This window comes from Oncorhynchus kisutch, linkage group LG5 (genome assembly GCF_002021735.2).
Source record: "Oncorhynchus kisutch isolate 150728-3 linkage group LG5, Okis_V2, whole genome shotgun sequence".
Taxonomy (NCBI): Eukaryota; Metazoa; Chordata; class Actinopteri; order Salmoniformes; family Salmonidae; genus Oncorhynchus; species Oncorhynchus kisutch.
The window spans coordinates 58,848,340-58,871,949 of NC_034178.2; the positions used below are offsets into that span (position 1 = coordinate 58,848,340).

Here is a 23,610-nt window from a genome sequence, read left to right on the forward strand (position 1 = left end):
TACAGATGGTCACATACGTGCTAACTGTCACATTATTACTCAACCAAAAACAGGTGTTCATGTTCATTTTCATGTCATCACAGAGCAAATACATACTACGTACCTCAGGGTGGAAAGGATGACATGATTCTGGCCGCTTCCTGTCCTTCTGAAACTTCAGCCTATCACATTTCAGAGATTCGTTGTGTTCAGAGGGGTTAAGGATGGAAATACTGATGAACCAAACCTCAGATATGCATTTAACTGACACTGTGGTGTCCGTTTCTGCAACATCATTGTAGCTTGATGAGAAACACAAACCATATTGCACGCTTCAAAAAGACCTACATGTATGAGAAATGTATTAATACCTCTGACTATGAAGTAACTCAGAAGCTGTTGATGTTCTCAGAAAACAAATGTTTGAGTTCACTTACAAAAGCTCACTCAAAAACCCTTCCTAGTAAAAACACACTCAAAACCTTTTTTACTAAAAAACACACTTAATATTCCCAAACTTCACAAGGATATACATAATCTCAATGGGGTCCATGGAAACTGGAAGGGTGGAGCTACAGTCACACTTGTTGTCCACGACAACCATGAATAGGTTACTGCTGGGAATCTGCTGAATAACAAAAGATCTGAGGACAGACAGACAGACAGACAGACAGACAGACAGACAGACAGACAGATAGAGAGAGATGAGTCGATTCAGTTGCTGCTTGCAATATTATCCCACTAAGGCATGATCCTGTAAACACTATCAACACAGGTTAAGTGAGTTTATAAGTGCTTAACGCAAAGGTAACTGTATTCCCAGTACCTGACACAGCCCTCACAGTCAATGTTGCCCGTGGTCTCTTTGATGGTACGCTCAGAGACAAAGGCAGGGTACTCAGTATCACATGGCACCAACATGGTCTTTCCCCTCGAGTTTTGGGCTACAAATGAGACATGTAAATGTTAACATACTAAAAACACACATGACTCTCTCACACACACACACACACACACACACTCATTCATGCATGTGCACACACTTGAGCTCACACACACATACTGACCTTTGACAGAGAGGTCAACATGCCACCAGCTGTACAGGTTGAATTCCAGCAGGAACCTGACGAGGAAGACACAAACATACACATTCAAAATATACATTTATATAACAAACCATTTCTATGTGGTTGATAATCAGTGGATCTTTAATAATTTTACTATATCATGGTGATAGTATTATTCTCACATTACTAGTTCAGTCAGGAGCCATTTCACAATGGAGAAGGGCTGGAAGAGAATCAATTAAACATTTGCATTAAGTGGATTTAACATTGACTTGATGTAGGGCTAGTAAATCATTTAGGGGTGGAACTTACATGTGATAAACAGTGTCCACTGTCACTGCTGCCGGCATACTCTCTACAGAGAGCCTGGTAGTCATACAGATTGATCCTACAGGGACGAGACACTAGGACATTAGTGTGTGTATGTGTGCGCTCCAATGTGTATAGGCCATGGCGGTGTGTGTTCGACTGTGTAGGACAGAGACATTGTAGATATAATGATTGTAATTTTATTGCTTCTCTAACCTCTTGAAGGAGCCAATGAGGAGCAGCTTGGTCATAACAGCAGCCTCCACCTCGCCAAAGAACTCCCCTGTCTGAGGAAGAAAATATGGTTTATTTAAAGGCAAATACTAAGACCTAGGAGAGCAACAGGCCACGGGACAGACATATGTGTCTTGTGTATGTAAGTGGTACCTGAGAGTAGTCTTCTGTGACCAGAATAAAGCCGTTGTTGTCTATGAGGTAACACTTGATGTCCTGAGAATAGAGAAGATAGGAAGATACACATCATCAGCACAGGACATAATACAGCAATTCAATAGCGTGTGGGAACAGAGAAAGGTCAGAAAGATAAGTCAAAAAGAGAGAGGCCCAGAAACCAGAAGTAGAATGAGGGGAGTTTCAGACAGGGACTGTTCTGTTCTTACCTCATTATCACAGCTGATGGTGCACTTCCCATCCAGAGCAGCACACTGTATCAAATTAATATGATGAATCATTTCATTCAATAATAAATACATCATGTCACTGGAGTTTGAATGAGTCAATTTGTGTGTGTGTGTGAATTTGTGTGTGTGTCTACCTGTCTGCTAGCGGTCCAGAACTTCCTCTGAAAGAAATTCAAGTTCATTTGAATCCCAACGGCTATAGTGGATTTGAGAAAAACAGAACTGTCAGCACACTGTACATCTAGTAGAGGAATTTATGTGAATTGTGTCAATTCTTTATCTATATATTCTGTCTGTACATTCTGTTTATTGTGGTCAACACTATTTCACCAGGTGTAATTCCTGTTATGTGTACATGTAATTGGTGAATAAAGGTGATTCTGATAAAGGGGTCTCTTGAAATGTCTTCAATGGGCATTTATATAGAAAATATGACAGTTAAAAGTTTATGACAGGAAAACCTTACAGTACTCTAAATTAGGGATTAGTGAATTTACATGCAACAATGGGTGACTTCCTGTCATCCAGCAACTGTATGGCGGTGCTGGCCAAAACCACACTCTTATTCTCATTTCCTGAGGAGAAACAGGAACACAGAAGAACACAGACATTAGCAGGCATTTAACAGAAAAAATTGCATAAAAATTGACCAAAAAGTATTTGTCAGTAGCTAGGTTCCATCCAATTGGCAACAGATTTTAATGTGAATATTCTAAAATCTGCATAAAAACAACATGCACATTTTCCCACCAGAGATGTGTTTCCATCAAATTACTTCCCTACATCAAACATGTCTAACAAAACACAGGTGTAAACAAGAAAATACATACCATATATATATACACACACATACACTTATATAGTGGCTTGCGAAAGTATTCACCCCCCTGGAATTTTCCTACTTTGTCACATTACAACCTGGAATTAAAATACTTTTTTTTTTGTATCATTTGATTTACACAACATGCCTACCACTTTGAAGATCCACAATATTTTTTATTGTGAAACAAACAAGAAATAAGACCAAAAAAACAGAAAACTTCAGCGTGCATAACTATTTACCCCCCCAAAGTTAATATGTTGTAGAGCCACTTTTTGCAGCAATTATTTCAAGTCTCTTGGAGTACGTCTCTATAACGTGCCCATTCTTCAAGGCAAAACTGCTCCAGCTCCATCAATTTGGATGGGTTCTGCTGATGTACAGCAATCTTTAAGTCATACCACAGATTCTCAATTGGATTGAGGTCTGGGCTTTGACTAGGCCATTCCAAGACATTTACATTTTTCTCCTTAAACCACTCGAGTGTTGCTTTAGCAGTATGCTTAGGGTCATTGTCATGCTGGAAGGTGAACCTCCGTCCCAGTCTCAAATCTCTGGAAGACTGAAATAGGTTTCCCTCAAGAATTTCCCTGTATTTAGCGCCATCCATCATTCCTTAAATTCTGACCAGTTTCCCAGTCCCTGCTGATGAAAAACATGGATGGTGTTCTCGGGGTGATGGGAGGTGTTGGGTTTTCCGCCAGACATAACGTTTTCCTTGATGGCCAAAATGTCACGCCCTGACCTGAGAGAGCCTTTTTATGTCTCTATTTTGGGTTGGTCTGGGTGTGATTTTGGTGTGCATTCTATGTTTTGTTTTCTATGTTTCTATGTTTTGGCCGGGTATGGTTCTCAATCAGTGACAGCTGTCTATCGTTGTCTTTGATTGGGAATCATACTTAGGTAGCCCTTTTCCCCTCCTTTCAGTGTGGGTAGTTGACTTTTGTTAGTGGCACTATAGCCCTGTAAGCTTCACGGTTGTTTCTTTGTTTGTTGATTTGTTGGCGACATTTTAAATTAAACGAAAATGTACGCTAACCACGCTGCACTTTGGTCCACTTCTTTCGACGGCTGTGACACAAAAAGCTACATTTTAGTCTCATCTGACCAGATGACCTTCTTCCCTATGTTTGGGGAGTCTCCCACATGCTTTGTGGCGAACACCAAACGTGTTTTCTTATTATTTTCTTTAAGCAATGTCTCTTTCTGACCACTCTTCCATTAAGCCCAGCTCTGTGGAGTGTATGGCTTAAAGTGGTCCTATGGACAGATACGCCAATCTCCTCTGTGTAGCTTTGCAGCTCCTTCAGGGTTATCTTTGGTCTCTTTGTTGCCTCTCTGATTAATGCCTTCCTTGCCTGGTCCGTGAGTTTTGGTGGGTGGCCCTCACTTGGCAGGTTTGTTGTGGTGCCATATTCTTTTCATTTTTTAATAATGGATTTAATAGTGCTCCGTGGGATGTTTAAAGTTTCTGATATTTTTTTATAACCCAACCCTGATCTGTACTTCTCCACAACTTTGTCCCTGGCCTGTTTGGAGAGCTCCTTGGTCTTCATGATGCCACTTGCTTAGTGGTGTTGCAGACTCTGGGGCTTTTCAGAACAGGTGTATATATACTAAGATCATGTGACAGATCATGTGACACTTAGATTGCACACAGGTGGACTTTATTTAACTAATTATGTGACTTCGGAAGGTAATTGGTTGCACCAGATCTTATTTAGGGGCTTCATAGCAAAGGGGTTGAATACATATGCACACACCACTTTTCTGTTTTTAATTTTGTATATATTTTTGAAACAAGTTATTATTTTCATTTCATTTCACCATTTTGGACTATTATGTGTATGTCCATTACATCCAAATAAAAATATATTTAAATTACAGGTTGTAACGCAACAAAATAGGAAAAACACCAAGGGGGATGAATACTTTTGCAAGGCCCTGTATACATAACACTACCGGTCCAAACACACTCATTCAAGGGTTTTTCTTTATTTTTACTATTTTCTACATTGTAGAATAATAGTGAAGACATCAAAACTATGAAATAACACATATAGAATCATGTAGAAACCAAAAAAGTGTTAAACAAATCTAAATATATTTCAAATTTGAGATTCTTCAAATAGCAACCATTTGCCTTGACGACAGCTTTGCACACTCTTGGCATTCTCTCAACCAGCTTCATGAGGTAGTCACCTGGAATGCATTTCAATTAACTGGTGTTCCTTCTTAAAAGTTAATATGTGGAATTTATTTCCTTCTTAATGTGTTTGAGCCAATCAGTTGTGTTGTGTCAAGGTAGGGGTGGTATACAGATGATAGCCCTATTTGGTAAAAGACCAAGTCCATATTATGGCAAGAAGAACTCGCTCAAATAAGCAGAGAGAAACAACAGTCCATCATTATTTGAAGACATGAAGGTCAGTCAATACGGGACATTTCTTAAAACATTTCTTCAAGTGTAGTCGCAAAAACTATCAAGCGCTATGATAAAACTCGCTTTCATGACGACTTTTGACTTTTGACCAGTAGTGTATGTATATATATATTCTAAAGGAAATCATTACAAAACATATGACAATTGTAGTGCAATTGTATTCATTCAGATTTTTTATTTTATTATAATAATTCAGGAAGATGTTATTATTTTTGTTATTATCAAATTGACATTGCAGATAAAAAGCTTTACGTGATGACATAGTGCACATAAAAATACCTTTTCCGGTTAAGTTCCCATGTACCGAATACAAAATACAAGTTCAATGGGTTTCCATCATAGTTTCAACTCTACTGATGGTTTACTCACAAAACAGATGTACCTACTCTGGTATTGGCACTGGGCTCAGCTCATATATAACCTACATGGTGAGATTATGGACAAAAAGATCAAGATTATTTTTATTTGTCAAACCGCAGCTAAGCATCAACGACAATGTCACCTAAATAAGACCCTAGATATTTATTGGGAATGAGCATCAAGCTCATCACCTTGCACTTTCACCACTCATTTATTTTATCAGTATCCTAATAAGCCCGACGAGTTGTAGTGGGAGGACCACACAACATGGCAGAGCGTGACTCCAGGTTTTCTTCAATATGATGATTATTACCAACGTATTGTCTCAAGGCTTAAACATCCTTCTTTAACCCGTCTCCTCCCATTCTTCTACACTGATTGAAGTGGATTTAACAAGTGACATCAATAAGCGATCATAGCTTTCACCTGGTCAGTCTATATCATTGAAAAAGCAGGTGTTCCTAATGTTTTGTATACTCAGTGTCCATCAACCCTTGAACAAATCACATAAATATGAGTGATACACCTTATTTAGCTTGAAGATGGCGCCATACGCACAGCTTTCAAACAGCAGGTTCTAACACAGGAGCAACCCACTACTCCACTCTGTATAGTTATAGAGTATAATGACATCAATAGAGCTCAGCCAGGTAATACAACACCCCTTGAGAGAGCGAGAGAGAGAGAGAGAGAGAGAGAGAGAGAGAGAGAGAGAGAGAGAGAGAGAGAGAGAGAGAGAGAGAGAGAGAGAGAGAGAGAGAGAGAGAGAGAGAGAGAGAGAGAGAGAGAGAGAGAGAGAGAGAGAGAGAGAGAGAGAGAGAGAGAGAGAGAGAGAGAGAGAGAGAGAAAAGGAGAGAGAGAAAAGGAGAGAGAGAGAAAAGGAGAGAGAGCAGAGAGAGAGAGAGAGAGGGGGGAGAGATTGAGAAAAGGAGAGAGAGAGAGAGAGAGAGATAGAGAGATAGAGAGAAAGGGAGAGAGAGAGAAAGGGAGAGAGAGAGAAAAGGAGAGAGAGAAAAGGAGAGAGAGAGAGAAAAGGAGAGAGAGAGAGAAAAGGAAAGAGAGCAGAGAGAGAGAGGAGAGAGAAGAGAGGAGAGAGAGGAGAAAGAAGAGAAAGAAGAGAGAGAAGAGAGAGATAGAGAGAAGAGAGAGGAGAGAGAGAGAAGAGAGGAGAGAGAGAGAGAGAAGACAGGAGAGAGAAGAGAGAGAGAGGAGAGAGAGAGAGGAGAGAGGAGAGAGGATAGAGGAGAGAGGAGAGAGAAAAGAGAGAGAAAAAAGGAGAGAGAGGAGAGAGAGAGACAGGCAGATAAAAACAGGTAGAGCAAGTAAAGAGGGAACAGTATGATTGTGATCTGATTATACCTCTCCTCTCTTGCTATCAGTGGGGGGAAAGTGAGGCACAGTAATTACACACAGGAGTTAGAGAGGTGAGCTGTACAGTATACCCTATCAGAGACACAGATACACAGTCTCTATGACAAACCTATCAGAGACACAGAATCCCCACAGAAATGCAGAGATACATACAACAAGGTAAACTAAAAAGAACTATTGAGTGTGAGAATGCATTACAGACGGTATTACATTAGAGTGTTGGGAGAGTGAGCTACTATATATTAGAGAAACTGAAGAATGATTAAAAAGTCAACTTAAAAAAACTACACAACACACAAAATAGTATTTTAAAGGCAACAACAACCACACAATGGAAACACGAGCGATGGATGTATGGCCGTATAAAAACGTTTGTTAAACTTTGAGGTCGAGTAAAGGTGTATTTAGTGGGTGTGGGATTTCTGGATGTAGTAAAGGTACATTTAGTGTCAGTGTCTCCTTACCTCCAAAGGGGATGGAGTAGACAAAGGTGCCAGGGACCTGCTCTGCTGCTCTCTTATACCACAGAGGGAAGTGGTCAGCGTTAAACACCCCCTCCTTATCCTCCGCTGTCAGGAAGTCTCTGATGGAACACAGGAAGTCATGAAGGAGTCAAAGGAGAAACTACAAGTCACTGCTGAAACTACAAGTCATTGCTGTAATGCTTTGTCTCAGTGTTAATTTCACTAATTCATCAGATGCTCAGTATAGTGCTCACTGATTGGATAGATCCTCTTGCACAACAAACAGGTTGGTTCTAGAGAGGCCAGTGCGTGTGCCCAGGTAAGCAATCTCCACACCTTTATCTGAATTCCTGTAGACATGATGGAAGCAAACAAGTGTACAGTAAGAATATAATAAGGGGAGATAATCTGCATATTTGTCATGATATCACATAGTACAGAGGACAGTACGCTGGCGATGACAGGAGACACTTTGCTACATACAGTACCTGTGGTAATACAACAGGTGCAGGACAGCGGCAACGTTAGTTGAGAAGAAGTTAGTTCAGTTTAGGAGTTAGTCAGTAAGACTCACTCTGACTTGTTGAGGGCCAGGCCTGTCCAGTAGGCCTCCAGTGGGGCTGTGACCACAGCATCAAACAGAACCTCCTGGATCAGCTCCCTGTCACCTGCAACAGAAAGGAGTTGTTCTGGTTCACTACAGGAACCTATACAGACAGGACTGAGTCATCCCCCACTATCAATCATGACTAGATAACAGTACATTATATTTTGACTCACATCATTATAATTAATTCCTGTCTTCTGAAGCAGATGGGATATTCAGTCCAGGAAACACATGACCAAGTCCTCTACAGACAGGGTATAGGGTTAGGGTTAAGGCTGAGGCTAGGGTTAAGCCTAAGGGTTAGGGTATAGTGTTACGGCTGAGGGTTAGGGTTTAGTTGAGGGTTAGGGTATAGGGTTAAGGCTGAGGGTTAGGGTATAGGGTTAAGGCTGAGGGTTAGAGTATAGGGTTAAGGCTGAGGGTTAGGGTATAGGGTTAAGGCTGAGGGTTAGAATATAGGGTTAAGGCTGAGGGTATAGGGTTAAGGCTGAGGGTTAGAGTATAGGGTTAAGGCTGAGGGTCAGGGTCAGGGTACAGGGTTAAGGCTGAGGGTCAGGGTATAGGGTTAAGGCTGAGGGTCAGGGTACAGGGTTAAGGCTGAGGGTCAGGGTACAGGGTTAAGGCTGAGGGTTAGGGTATAGGGTTAAGGCTGAGGGTTAGGGTACAGGGTTAAGGCTGAGGGTCAGGGTACAGGGTTAAGGCTGAGGGTTAGGGTACAGGGTTAAGGCTGAGGGTCAGGGTACAGGGTTAAGGCTGAGGGTTAGGGTTATAGTTAGTAGACCTATAGATCCCAGTGAGGTGTGGCTCACATTTGATGAGTGGTTTGCGTCCGGTCAGGTAGAGTTTAATAGCCTGGATCTGGGAGAGAGAACGGTGCTCATAGTACTCGTCTGTGTTGCAGTACGTCCTGTCAAATGAACAGGTAGAAACACACCCCAAAAATATATACTGAAGAAAGTCATACACTGTCTAAATACTACCAAACACTTAATGAAAAGTAACAACATTTTGGCCATAACATAACAGACACATGTGCTGTTATGTCACATGACTCAACATAACATGCCTACTGAGATTTACAGAGAGCAGTAGCCCTCTGATTTTTTCACATTTTGTTGTGTTACAAAGTGGGATGGAAATATATTTAATTGTCATTTTTTTGGGTCATAGATACTCCATAATGTGAAAGTGAAAATAAAAATACTACACATTTTTACAAATGAAAAATGTAATAAATAATATAGTAATTTAATAAGTATTCACTCCCTTTGTTTAAGCAAGCCTAAATGAGTTCAGGTGTAAAATGTGACTTAACAAATCACATAATAAGTTACATGGACTGAAATAATAGGAGTTGACATGATTTCAGAATGACTAACCCTTCCTCTGTCCCCCATACATCCATCTGTAAGGCCCCTCAGTCAAGTATTGCATTTCAAGCACAGATTCAACTACAAAGACCAGGGAGCTTTTCAAAATCCTCACAAAGAAGGGCAGTGATCGGTAGATGGGGAACAAGACATTTAATATCTCTTTATGCATGGTCAAGTTAATAATTATACTGAGCCTGTGGATGATGTATAAAAAAAACAGACACATATAGAGTAGTTCTCCTGAAATTAACTGAGCTCAGGGATGTCCCCAATAAGGTCATTAGCGATTTTAAAACATTTTAGTGACTCAACAATAATGACCTAAAGACAGAGTGAAAAGAAGAATAGAAGCATTCCAAAACATTCATCCTGTATGTGACAAGCCACTAAAGTCATCCTGGAGAGAAGAAAACATGGCAAAGAATACACTTTCTGGCATAAATGTCAAGCATGGTGGTGGCTGCATCATGGTATGGGTATGCTTCACATCGACAAAGACTGGGGAGTTTTCAGGATAAAAAGAAATTCACCTTTCAGCAATAACCTGTAACAGCAGGCCAAATCTACACTGAAGTTGCTTACCAAGAAGACAATGAATGTTCCTAAGTGGAAAGGTTACAGTTTTGACTGAAATCTGCTTGAAAATCTATAGCAAGACTTGAAAATTGCTGTCTCATTATGAGCGCCAACACCATGACAAAGCTTGAAGAATTTTGAAAAGAACAATGGGCGAATGTTGCACAATCCAGGTGTGAAAAGCTCTTGGAGACTTACTCAAGAAGACTCAGCTGTAATCTCTGCCAAAGGTGTTTCTAACATGCATTGACTCAGGGGGTGAAAAGTTATCAAATCAAGATATATCAGTGTTTTATTTTTAATTAATATAAAAATAAATACGAATTCTTCCCCTTACAGAGAATGATGTGTTGATCATTTTATTTATTTTTATAAATAAATCCATTTTAATTCCACTTTGTAACACAATATAATGTGAAGAAATCCAAGGCGGATGAATACTTATGATACCCACTGTATATAATGCTTGTCTGACCAATCTCAAGCCTTTAACTCAACATTACCCATAACCTCCTGCATTACCATTCATCTGCTAGCGCAACATCTGGCTGTTCCAGGTCATGAAGCCCTGAAAAACACATGAACATCAGATCAGTGCCGCTCCAGCAGGGCCAGGCTCAGTGGGCTGATACATGGCCTTATGAAAAGGCAGACCACAGGTACAGAATACACAGATCCTATGTGAAACTGATGACGAACTGGTAGTTTGTTGAGTGAGTGTAGGATAAAAGGAGTGGGAGAGTGAATGACAAGAGTAGAGTGACACTTACCTGCTTCTACGGAGACGTTTCCTCTGAAGAAGAATTTGCCATGGCCTCTGGACAAAGCCACACCGACACTGAACACAGAAATAATATAAACACACACACACACACACACACACACACACACACACACACACACACACACACACACACACACACACACACACACACACACACACACACACACACACACACACACACACACACACACACACACACACACACACACACACACACACACACACACACACACACAGTAGGGTGAACCGCAGAGATAGTCAACAGTTACATTCACATGTCATTCACTCACTGAACCAGCCCATCATGTCAACTCACAGAAGAACATCAAGAGAATTGATCAAGATAAATGGATAAATCAATAAATGTACTGAAAAGCTAAAGAAGTATAGTGCACCCTACTCTCCTCTGCTCAACATGAATGAAATCTCCACTCACCTGAACCCAGTATAGTGACGGACTACAGTGCATTTGGAAAGTTTTCAGAGACCTTGACTTTTTCCACATTTTGTTACGTTACAACCTTATTCTAAAATGAATTACATTTTTCCCCCTCATCAATCTACACACAATACCAAGTAATAACAAAGAAAAAACCGTTTTTTAGAAACGATTGCAAATGTATAAAAATAAAAAAAATCACATTTACATAAGTATTCAAACCCATATTCAGTACTTTGTTGAAGCAGCTTTGGCAGCGATTACAGCCTTGAGTCTTCTTGGGTATGATGCTACAAGCTTGGCACACCTGTATTTGGGGAGTTTCTCCCATTCTTCTCTGCAGATCCTCTCAAGCTCTGTCAGGTTGGATGGGGAGCGTCGCTGCACAGCTATTTTCAGTTCTCTCCAGAGATGTTTGATTGGGTTCAAGTACAGGCTCTGGCTGGGCCACTCAAAGACATTCAGAGACTTGTCCCAAAGCCACTACTGCGTTGTCTTGGCTGTGTGCTTAGGGTCGTTGTTCTGTTGGAAGCTGAACCATGGCCACAGTCTGAGGTCCTGAGCGCTCTGGAACAGGTTTTCATCAAGGATCTTGCAGTACTTTGCTCCGTTCATCTTTCCCTCGATCCTGACTAGTCTCCCCATCCCTGCCGCTGAAAAACATCCCCACAGCATGATGCTGCCACCACCATGCGTCACCGTAGGACTGGTGCCAGGTTTCCTCTAGATGTGATACTTGACATTCAGGCCAAAGAGTTTCTCAAGGTCTGAGAGTCCTTTATGTCCTTTTGGCAAACTCATGTGCCTTTTACTGAGGAGTGGCTTCCGTCTGGCCACTCTACTATAAAGGCCTGATTGGTGGAGTGCTGCAGAGATGGTTGTCCTTCTGGAAGGTTCCCCCATCTCTACAAAGGAAATCTAGAGCTCCGGTTCTTGGTCACCTCCCTGACCAAGGCCCTTCTCCCCCGATTGCTCGTTTGGCTGGGCGGCCAGCTCTAGGAAAAGTCTTGGTGGTTCCAAACTTCTTCCATTTAAGAATGATTAAGAATGATGGTAGCCACTGTTTTCTTGGGGACCTTCAATGCTGCAGACATTTTTTGGTACCCTTCCCCAGATCCGTGCCTCGACACAAACTTGTCTCGGAGCTCTACAGACAATTCCTTCAAGCTCATGTCTTGGTTTTAGCTCTGACATGCACTGTCAACAGTGGGACTTTATATAGACAGGTGTGCTTTTCCAAATAATGTCCAATCAAATGAATTTTCCACAGGTGGAATCCATTCAAGTTGTATAACTAAAGCAGGTATTCCCAATGCCGTCAGGGGTATGCCAAATAAAAAATGTGATTCACATAAATAAATAAATAAACATTTTCAAGCAGTACCTTTATATTTTCCAACAGGGCTAAACATTTGGGTGAGGTTTGTTTTCTCACCTGAGTAGCCTCGTTTCACAGCCAAAAATAAAATTAAACCTTCTAGTGTTCAGCGAAATAACAACACAATGTCAAATACAGGGGGCCTTAATTAACATCCATCACATTAACCATTACTCTCACAGGAAACCTTCACTCTTGTAAAGACATTTAGAAACTTAACATAACCATTTGAAAAATAAACCACAGGAGTTTTTTGAGCGAGAATAAAGATGACTTTCGAGTAGTAAGTATAAAAGCAACAGATACCATGAATAACAAGGGGCTAGAAGCGTCTTATATGGTGAGCTACCGAGTGGCTAGGACAGGCAAGCCCCATACTATTGTGGAGGAATTAATTATTCCTACTGCCACAGATATGGCTGGGACAATGCTGGGGGAAAAGGCCCAAAATAACAATACAGACAATGCCTTCATCAAACAACACTGTTTCATGATGCATCAGTGACATGGCAGGAGATGTTTTTAAACCATTTCTGCTTTGCATACAAGCCAATGAATTATATGCGTTACAGCTGGATGAATCAACAGATGTGACGGGCCTGGCACAGCTCCTCGTATATGTCCGTTAAGGTTTATGGGGGTTAATTAAGGAAGACACCCTCTTCCTCAAACCACTGGAAACCAGGACAACATGAGAGGATATGTTTAAAGTACTGGACATCTTTGTGACATCAAATGGACTTTGGTGGTCAAGATGTGTTGGTATCTGTACTGATGGAGCAAAAGCCATGACAGGGAGACGCAGTGGAGTGGTAACATGTGTGCAAGCAGTTGCTCCCAACGCCACTTGGGTACACTGCAGCATCTAACGAGAGGCTCTTGCTGCCAAGGGAATGCCTGACAGCTTGAAAGACGTTTTGGACACTACAGTGAAATTGTTTAACTTTGTTAAAGCAAGACCCCTGAACTCTCGTGTATTTTCAGCATTATGCAATGACATGGGCAGCGACCATGTAACGCTTTTACAACATACAGAAGTGTGCTGGTTATCAAGGGGCAAAGTATTGACATGTTTTTTAAAATTGAGAGACGAGCTTAATGTTTTCTTTGTTGACCATGATTTTCACTTGTCTGACCACTTGCATGATGAAGAGTTTCTCACACGACTGGCCTATCTGGGTGGTGTTTTTTCTCGCCTGAATGATCTGAATCTAGGATTACAGGGACTCTCCGCAACTATATTCCATGTGCGGGACAAAATTGAGGCTATGATTAAGAAGTTGGAGCTCTTTTCTGTCTGCATTAACAAGGACAAGACACAGGTCTTTCCATCACTGTATGATTTTTTGTGTGCAAATTAACTCAAATGTGATATAGCGAAGCACTTGAGTTTTAAATATATATATATATTTTACCTTTATTTAACTAGGCAAGTCAGTTAAGAACAAATTCTTATTTTCAAAGACAGCCTAGGTTAACTGCCTGTTCAGGGGCAGAACGACAGATTTGTACCTTGTCAGCTTGGGGGTTTGAACTTGCAACCTTCTGGTTACTAGTCCAACACTCTAACCACTAGGCTACTGCCACCCCAGTGAGCTGAGTGAGTTGGGTGCGCAATTACGCAGGTACTTTCTCGTAACGGACTACACAAACAACTGGATTCGTTATCCCTTTCATGCCCTGCCTCCAGTCCATTTAACGATATCTGAACAAGAGAGCCTCATCGAAATTGCAACAAGCGGTTAAATTGAATTTAATCAGAAGCCACTGACAGATTTCTGGATTGGGCTGCGCTCAGAGTATCCTGCCTTGGCAAATCACGCAGCTAAGACACTGATGCCCTTTGCAACCACGTACCTATGTGAGAGTGGATTCTCGGCCCTCACTAGCATGAAAACTAAATACAGGCACAGACTGTGTGTGGAAAATGATTTAAGCCAGACTCTCTCCAATACAACCTAACATTGCAGAGTTATGTGCATCCTTTCAAGCACACCCTTCTCATTAACCTGTAGTGAGTTATTCACCATTTCTGATTAACAAATAAGGTTTTATATGTAAGATGGCTAAATAAAGAGCAAAATGATTGATTATTATTATAATATTATTTGTGCCCTGGTCCTATAAGAGTTCTTTGTTACTTCCCATGAGCCGGTTTGTGACAAAAACTCAAACTCATGTTTAATAAATGTATCATATAGTGTGTGTGTGGCAGGCTTACAATGATGGCAAAAAACAACATTTGAGAGTGCGCTGACCCCGGTGCTAGAGGGCGTACGCAGCTGGAGGTTGAATGTTTTAAGGGGTATGGGACTATAAAAAGTTTGGTAATCACTGATCTAAAGGATGATCAATGGAAACAGGATGCACCTGAGCTCAATTTCGAGTCTCATAGCAAAGGGTCTGAATGTGGAAAAAGTCAAGGGGTCTGAATACTTGCCGAATGCACTGTACATTAAACATTAGAGAATGTATCAAGATAAATAGGAAACTGCGTAAACCTGAAGGGCGTTCCCTTGACTTCAGTGTAGTAGTAGTCATTGTGCATCTTCAGCAGACGTTTCTGATAGCACAGAGGAAAGCACGAAGCATGAGGACTCATCCACTGATTTCATTACAGTCCACAGTCTTTGATATACAGTAACTGTAAGGGTCATCCTCCTCCTCCTGTCTCACCCCTTTGTCCACTGTCTTCTTCACTTCCATGGAGAAAGTCCCCGTCTTCCTGTTGACCATGGCATTACGCAGCTGAAACAGAAAAACAAGCTGTAAGGAGTCTGTGCAGTTCTGGTGTCATCATTAACACCAGGAGGTGTTATATTTGTTCAGTTTGATCAGACCAGCATTCAATCAGAGGCGCGTTACACACTGGACAGCCGATAATGCCCCTTTTAAAGGTAATTTACGCTTGAGCCGACATCCGCAGCGTTTACCATGAATGTGATCTCCACGAATGTCTGGGACATTGCTTTTAAAAGGCACCTTGTTGGCTGTCCAGTGTGCTACTATATAACACGCCTTGGATTGAATACTGTCAATAGTATTATTATTTAAAATGAAACCGGTCTGTCTGTATTAGGAATCAGATGCGTGTATAAAGTTTGTTATGTCAGGGTTTAGACGTACAAAGTCATCCTTGTCCTCCCACTCCACCTCAGACAGGTCCACACTGCTGTAGTTGGGTTTCCTCCTCTTCTGGCCCTTCTGGTACTGAGGCACAGAGGAACACACATTTGAGGGAAACAGTTTCAGATTTTGGTTGCACTGTGGATGTTCTGTGTAAACAGCACATTTCAGGCCTCCCGAGTGGTGCAGTGGTCTAACACACTGAATCATAGTTGCTAGCTGTGCCACTAGAGATCCTGATTCGAGTCCAGGCTCTGTCGCAGCCGGCCGCGACCGATGAAACCGAAGGTGTCCCAACGTCATCTGGGTTAGGGGAGGGTTTGGCCGGCAGGGATGTCCTTGTCACATCACGCTCTAACGACTCCTGTGGTGGGCCGGGCACATGCACGCTGACACGGTCGCCAGGTGTACGATGTTTCCTCCGACACATTGGTGTGGCTGGCTTCCGGGTTAAGTGGGCATTGTGTCAAGAAGCAGTGCGGCTTGGTTGAGTTGTATTTCGGAGGACGCATGGCTCTCTACCGTCGCCTCTCCCGAGTCCGTACGGGAGTTGCAGTGACGAGACAAGACTGTAACTACCAATTGGATACCACGAAATTGGGGAGAAAAAGGGGTAAATGTTTTTAAAAATTCGAATAAAATGAAACACATTTCAGAGTGAACCTTTTATAAGGCCTCACTAACACTGTTTTGCTCAAAACCAGAACACTCCTAGCCTGATCAAGCAGACTGACTCACTGCGCAGAATGTTGACCGCTCAAACAGAATGTTGACCGCTCAAACAGAATGTTGACCGCTCAAACAGAATGTTGAGCTATAGTGTCATCAGGCTGGTTCCACCAGGTTAGAAGTCCCCAGTTCAATAATGCCTAATTGATCAGTTCATTCAACAACCAATAACATAAAAACATCCAGTCCAATAGAGTCTGGTTCAAGATCAGAATACACCACCCACAGTCACATCACAGTCTACGACACAGAAAAACCCACACAGGGGCGCTAATATTACACAGACACTGTTACACACAGATCCACTAGAACATGTTTCTAGTGGGAACCCAAGCAGGATCCCAGAGAGTAAGTGTCTATGGTCTAGTCTACAGTTACAGGTGAGTGTCTATGGTGCAGTCTATGCATAGGACAGTTACAGGACAGGAGGGTTACCTCAGGGTTACTGTTAGCTCAGTTAGCCAGGGCCAGCCAGACCTACAGTACTATCAATGGTCTGTATCCCTCCCTGCATGCATATATCAAAGGAAAAGGTGAGGATTATAAATTGCTACCGAGCAAGTTGGGAGGCTCACTCACTCAAACTGGTTCTGTTTTTAAAAACACTCATATTCATTGGCGGCATTATATGTATTAACAATTCAATGAACCTCGCTCTCCTGCTTTCTATATAGTTCAAGGTGTAGGTGCAGGTTAGGGCTAATGCAATGTTGTGGCAAGGTTACAGTTAAGGTTAGGGGACAAGTGTGTTTAGGAGACAGTGTATTACCAGTGGCCTCAGGTCTGGATGGGTCAGGATGTACCCGTTGTTAGTGATGGCAAACGCGTAACCGTGGATACCCAGCTGAAGGCACACAAATAATATAGAGATAATTGATTACATGAAGTAGAGTGTATGAGAACAGTAAATGACAATGCGTCATAACTTTGGGTTATTAGACACTGTACCAGGTGTTTAGGGATGATCTTCATAAGTTCCTGTAGGGGAATGTCTGTGCCCACTACCCCTAGGAGAATACCCTGGTTCTTCTGTACAGAGAGGAGAAACAGACAGACTCAATGACAGAGAGAGAGACAGACTCAATGACAGAGAGAGAGACAGACTCAATGACAGAGAGAGACAGACTCAATGACAGAGAGAGAGACAGACTCAATGACAGAGAGAGAGACAGACTCAATGACAGAGAGAGAGACAGACTCAATGACAGAGAGAGAGACAGACTCAATGACAGAGAGAGAGACAGACTCAATGACAGAGAGAGAGACAGACTCAATGACAGAGAGAGAGACAGACTCAATGACAGAGAGAGACAGACTCAATGACAGAGAGAGAGACAGACTCAATGAGTATCACACAGACAATCAGATGGACAGAAAGAAAGAAAAATACAGACTGACAGACAGACACACACAAAGACACACAAACTTACCGTCTCGTTCTTGGTGCTGAACACAGGCATGGCCACAGTGGTCATCAGGCTGGGGCCCTTCTTGTTTCTGGACTAAGACAGAACACAGTATCAGAGACCATGTCTACTGAGATTCCTTATGTTTTAACTATCATAGGCTGTTGCTACAGTGTTCTCTTTCTGACTGATGCTAAATGCTAATCTGAGTCAACAGAGGAATATAAGCAACAATGTCCATCCGTGCCAAGTTTTCACCAAAATAGATTTCACCAAACAGACATGTTTATACAAAATAAACATGTCTGGCGGGCGGCAGGTAGCCTAGTGGTTAGAGTCAGGTAGCCTAGTGGTTAGAGACAGGTAGCCTAGTGGTTAGAGACAGGTAACCTAGTGGTTAGAGACAGGTAACCTAGTGGTTAGAGTCAGGTAGCCTAGTGGTTAGAGACAGGTAGCCTAGTGGTTAGAGACAGGTAACCTAGTGGTTAGAGACAGGTAGCCTAGTGGTTAGAGACAGGTAGCCTAGTGGTTAGAGTCAGGTAGCCTAGTGGTTAGAGACAGGTAGCCTAGTGGTTAGAGACAGGTAGCCTAGTGGTTAGAGACAGGTAGCCTAGTGGTTAGAGCGTTGGACTAGTAACTGAATGGTTGCAGGAACAAATCCCTGAGGTAAAAAATCAGTCGTTCTGCCCCTGAACAAGGCAGTTAACCAACTGTTCCTAGGCCCTTATTGAAAATAAGAATTTGTTCTGAACTGACTTGCCTAGTTAAATAAAGGTCAAATAAATCAAATAGAAGACAGTCTCAGAGCTCCCAACTCTCATGCATTGGCTGTGAGACACGTATTTGACCCTCTTGTCACACTCACACGCCACACCTCTTATATCTCACGCAGTGAAAAATACTGTATTTAGTTTTGTAATTAGTCCATTGTATAGTCAGTGTGTTAACTTTTCAACTGTACTCCAAATATTTTTGAAATCGTAGCATTTGCGCCTGCAACTTAACATCATGAGCAGAACCTCTATCATTGTCCTGTTTTACCACAGCACTGTGAACCGCGGCACATTGAAGCATATGATTGGTCTATTTATGTAAGGGATCAAGGGAATTGGATGTGCATTTCAAAGAAACGCCCCTCAAGATTAGGAGAGTGGAGCTGAATGGAGAGAGAGAACGTTCTCAGCTGAGTTTATCAAACTGTAAAAAGAGCAGCATGGTAGCTGTTTTATATACACTGTTGTCAACAAAATTACAATATGTTTTAGCAGGGAAGTTTAGTAGGGTGACCTGATTTGTAACTATGAAAATAATTTTGTCAAACATATTGTGAACCCCAAAGTGTACGTTTGATTCTAGAGGAGGGACAATAAATATTACAGTGATTTGGTTATGGCGTAGAGGCAGATTCATTTCATTTTGTCTTCAGGAGATTTTATTATATATTTATATTATATATTATTTAATGTTGCTCGTAGTTTGTGGCTTTACAGCTCCGGTTTAGAGCAATCCCCAGTGTTTCTTGTTTGGCTGAGAGCAGGGCTATGCTCAGCAGAATGAGAAGTGACTTGAGTAAACACATGAGCTGTCACGTTGGCATGAAGCATTGGGAGACAGATGCAGGAATGCATAATCGTTTTTTAAATTAAACCTAAATTACGGCGTGCCGTGTAAAGGCACGGGGACGAAGACCAAACAAATCCGTAACAAATCACACGGTAGAAACCCAAAACAAAAGAGCGAGGAGCACCTTGAAAAAATAACACACACGCACAATGATTAACACACGGGACGAGACCCGTAATCATCTGCGCAATCCACAAGGGCACGAAAGCCAAAACACACAGCACAGGTACTCCCACGCACCAACGGACAATGTAACAATAATGGACAGTCCAATGGAAACCAAAGGGCACACTTATACAAGTACTAATCAGTGGGAATAGGGGACAGGTGTGCGCAATGAAAGTTCCGGAGGCATCACTGAAACTAGGTCTGCTATTCCCTAACAGGCTCATGGACACAGCTGTGACTGTGTGTGCTTATGTCTACTGTGTGATTGTGTGGCTATTTGTGTGTGGAAGTGAGTGTGAGTTTGCCTAAAAGAGAGGGAGTGTGTGTGAGTGTGCGTGTACTGTGTATATGTATGTGGCTGTTTGTGTGCAGGATAGAATGTGTATTGCAAAAAAGAGCGTGTCCATGTATAGTACAGAACATGTGTCGGAGAGAGGTAGTGAACTGTGTAGGGTACTAAGGTACTGGATTACTAAGGTACTAGGGTACTAAGGTACTAAGGTAGTCTCTGTATGGTACTAGGGTACTAAGGTACTAGAGTACTAGGGTAAAAAGGTAATAGGGTATTAGGGTACTAAGGTACTAGGGTACTAAGGTAGTCTCTGTATGGTACAAGGGTACTAGGGTACAAAGGTACCAAGGTGCTAGGGTACTAAGATAGTACCCCAGTACCATACAGAGGCTATCTTAGTACCCTAGCACCTTGGTACCTTTGTACCCTAGTACTTTAGAACCCCAGTACCATACAGAGGCTAAAGTACTAGGGTACTAGGGTACTAAGGTAGTCTCTGTATGGTACTAGGGGACTAGGGGACTAAGGTACTAAGGTGGGAGAATGTTTCCTTGTTGACTCAACAAAATGATTAATGGACGGTTTCACCATCGACCACCCTCTCCCTCCCAGAGCAGCAGCCCACACTGGGAATAGAAGGGTTTAGCATAGACCAACTGGGAATAGAAGGGTTCATGTCAGACACACTAGGAATAGAAGGGTTCAGTACAGACACCCTGTGAATAGAAGGGTTCAGTACAGACACACGGGGAATAGAAGGGCTTAATACAGACACACTGGGAATAGAAGGGTTCAGTACAGATACATAAGGAATAGAAGGTTTTAGTATAGACACAATGGGAATAGAAATGCTTAAAACAGACACACTAGGAATAGATGGGTTCAGTACAGACACATAGGGAATAGGAGGGTTTAGTACAGACACAGTAGGAATAGAAGGGTTTAGTACAGACACACCGGGAATATAAATGTTCAGTACAGACACACTAGGAATAGAAGGGCTTAATACAGACACACTAGGAATAGAAGGGTTTAGTACAGACACACTAGGAATATAAGGGCTTAATACAGACACACTAGGAATAGAAGGGTTTAGTACAGACACACTAGGAATAGCAGGGCTTAATACAGACACACTAGGAATAGAAGGGTTTAGTACAAACACACTAGGAATAGAAGGGTTTAGTACAGACACACCGGGAATAGAAGGGTTCAGTACAGACACACCGGGAATAGAAGAGCTTAATACAGAGACACCGGGAATATACATGTTCAGTACAGACACACTAGGAATAGCAGGGTTCAGTACAGACACACAGGGAATAGAAGGGTTTAGTACAGACACACCGGGAATATAAATGTTCAGTACAGACACACTAGGAATAGCAGGGCTTAATACAGACACACTAGGAATAGAAGGGTTTAGTACAGACACACCGGGAATATAAGTGTTCAGTACAGACACACAGGGAATAGAAGGGTTTAGTACAGACACGCTGGGAATAGAAGGGTTCAGTACAGACACACAGGGAATAGAAGGGTTCAGTACAGAAAAACAGGGAATAGAAGGGTTCAGTACAGACACACAGGGAATAGAAGGGTTCAGTACAGAAAAACAGGGAATAGAAGGGTTCAGTACAGACACACAGGGAATATTCTGCAGCAGTCAGCAGAAGCTAGACACAAGATCTTTCTGGGAAATGACCTTGTGATATCCTTCTGCCCCCCATCTGCCGTCCCCCGTCCCCCTGTTCCCCTGTCCCCTCTCCTTCTTTCTCTGTCTCTCTCCGCTCCAATGTCAGTTTTATTACAGGCTTTAGGAGATAAAAGGCAATGATCCACAGAATGATCAATGGTGTGTCTCTGTGGCTGAGATACAGCAGAATACACTCTAGAGGACAATCCCCCTACCAACCCAACCCTCACCTCTGTCACCACTGTGTGTGTGTGCGTGCGTGCGGTGTGATCTAGTTCTTGCATGAGTGCGCTTCTGTGTGTGTTTGTTTGTGTACATGAGTTTATGTGTGTGTGTGCATGTACTTACACAATACACATTCAATCTCTAAATGACAAGGAAATTTGTTTCAAGCAGTTCTAGTCAGAGACTGATTTTTATCAGAGAGAGAAAGAGAGTGAGAGAGAGAGTGAGAGAGAGAGAGAGAGAGAGAGAGAGAGAGAGAGAGAGAAGAGAAAGAAATAGAGATAAATGTAGATAAACTTGAATTTTTTCAGAAGGACATACAGGATAGTAACCTAAGCAGTAAAACCTTCAATCCAAATCAAAATTTCTGACCTAAAACCTTGATTTTGGACAAAATTACCTGAATGGACTATTACTACCAAGGACTCTCAAGAAAAAACTTCTAACAAACCAAGACCTGCAGAAAAAAACACAGTGGGTCCTGGAAATACCGTCCATCACAACACTGAGTGAGTAATACTCACTCTGAAGCTACTTCACAAGCCAAAAAGTAAAATACAATAATCTCCAGGTAATTGTGTTATATAAAGCTAAGTAAATAAGTATACTAAGCTACCGAGTTGCTAGGACAGAACAGACCTGGTGGCACCTTCAATTAGCACTGAAGTGTGAAATCAGATGTGTGAAAACATTTGAGCCCAACAATGGCAGGACAGTTTCACCGCTGACTGCTACAAAGAGGGGAAAGTTAAGCAACTTCATTTTCCACACCATCCCCTGGCATGGCACAGTGCTATATTAACACACACCATCCCCTGGCCTGGCACAGTGCTATATTAACACACACCATCCCCTGGCCTGGCACAGTGCTATATTAACACACACCATCCCCTGGCCTGGCACAGTGCTATAACAGCACACTACCCCTATGGCAAGAGAGAGAGTATTGGCCCAGGGTGGAAACTCAGAATACAAGACATTGAGGAAATTTAAACAACCTCTGTCAAATGTGTACAAGTCAAATGTGACAGTAATGGTGTAGGGCATCCTCATGCAGTTCCAGCAGGACTTACCGAGATCAAATAGAGACCACAGTAGGAAAAGCTCTCTCTCTGTGACGACTCCCCCATCCTGAGTGAGTCTGATCACACCTCTTCAAACTGTCCTGCAGACGAGGATAGTCACACAGTGCTGAACACACCCAGGTCTCACAACTGACTGCTGCTCCAGGGATAAATTCTTAGAACTGGAGAGAGACATGGTGGAGCTCAGAGAGCTAGTCCACACAATCCAGACAGAACAAACCCATAAAACAGACCAGCACAACAACACCCCGAACAAGACCCAGAGGGCAGAAGGTGGAGATGGACGGCTGTCTGAGAGAGCTGGCTGCTCTACGGACTGAGATGAGAGAACTTAAAGAGGCACACATGGCACTGAAGGACGAGGTCAGAAAGCTGAGGTGTGACAGAGAGCAGGACACTCCCCAAGACAAGCCAGCAGAACAGCCCAACTCAGACCCAGACTACAACCTCAACACCACAATGGGACAGACAACACAGGACCTACCAACCCAACAGACCCCACACCCTCCTAACAGCCCCCCTGTCAGCTCCCCCGATAGCCCTCCTGACATCCCCCACACATCCACTGAGGACACACAAAAGCCAGAGATTGTGTTCCTAATTGACTCAAATGGCAAATACATTCAAGAGGATAAACTTTTTCCCAAAC

The 23,610-nt window shown here is 42.3% G+C and overlaps 1 protein-coding gene across 1 annotated transcript in view; it reads right to left on the reverse strand.

Moving 5' to 3' along the window:
- LOC109891622 (voltage-dependent calcium channel subunit alpha-2/delta-3) overlaps positions 1-23,610 on the reverse strand; it is a 67,533-nt gene that overhangs the window by 992 nt on the left and 42,931 nt on the right. The window contains exons 13-35 of the mRNA XM_031825527.1: positions 17,897-17,968; positions 17,415-17,495; positions 17,236-17,310; positions 15,738-15,821; positions 15,288-15,359; positions 15,113-15,174; positions 10,781-10,848; positions 10,533-10,578; positions 8,871-8,968; positions 8,029-8,122; positions 7,709-7,804; positions 7,455-7,573; positions 2,494-2,571; positions 2,131-2,192; positions 1,976-2,020; positions 1,743-1,805; positions 1,572-1,642; positions 1,359-1,434; positions 1,229-1,269; positions 1,047-1,102; positions 806-923; positions 511-623; positions 104-186 (exon numbers count right to left, since the gene is read on the reverse strand). Coding sequence (XP_031681387.1) covers positions 104-186; positions 511-623; positions 806-923; positions 1,047-1,102; positions 1,229-1,269; positions 1,359-1,434; positions 1,572-1,642; positions 1,743-1,805; positions 1,976-2,020; positions 2,131-2,192; positions 2,494-2,571; positions 7,455-7,573; positions 7,709-7,804; positions 8,029-8,122; positions 8,871-8,968; positions 10,533-10,578; positions 10,781-10,848; positions 15,113-15,174; positions 15,288-15,359; positions 15,738-15,821; positions 17,236-17,310; positions 17,415-17,495; positions 17,897-17,968 — 1,773 coding nt within the window. The remainder of the gene's footprint in view (positions 1-103; positions 187-510; positions 624-805; positions 924-1,046; positions 1,103-1,228; positions 1,270-1,358; positions 1,435-1,571; positions 1,643-1,742; positions 1,806-1,975; positions 2,021-2,130; positions 2,193-2,493; positions 2,572-7,454; positions 7,574-7,708; positions 7,805-8,028; positions 8,123-8,870; positions 8,969-10,532; positions 10,579-10,780; positions 10,849-15,112; positions 15,175-15,287; positions 15,360-15,737; positions 15,822-17,235; positions 17,311-17,414; positions 17,496-17,896; positions 17,969-23,610) is intronic.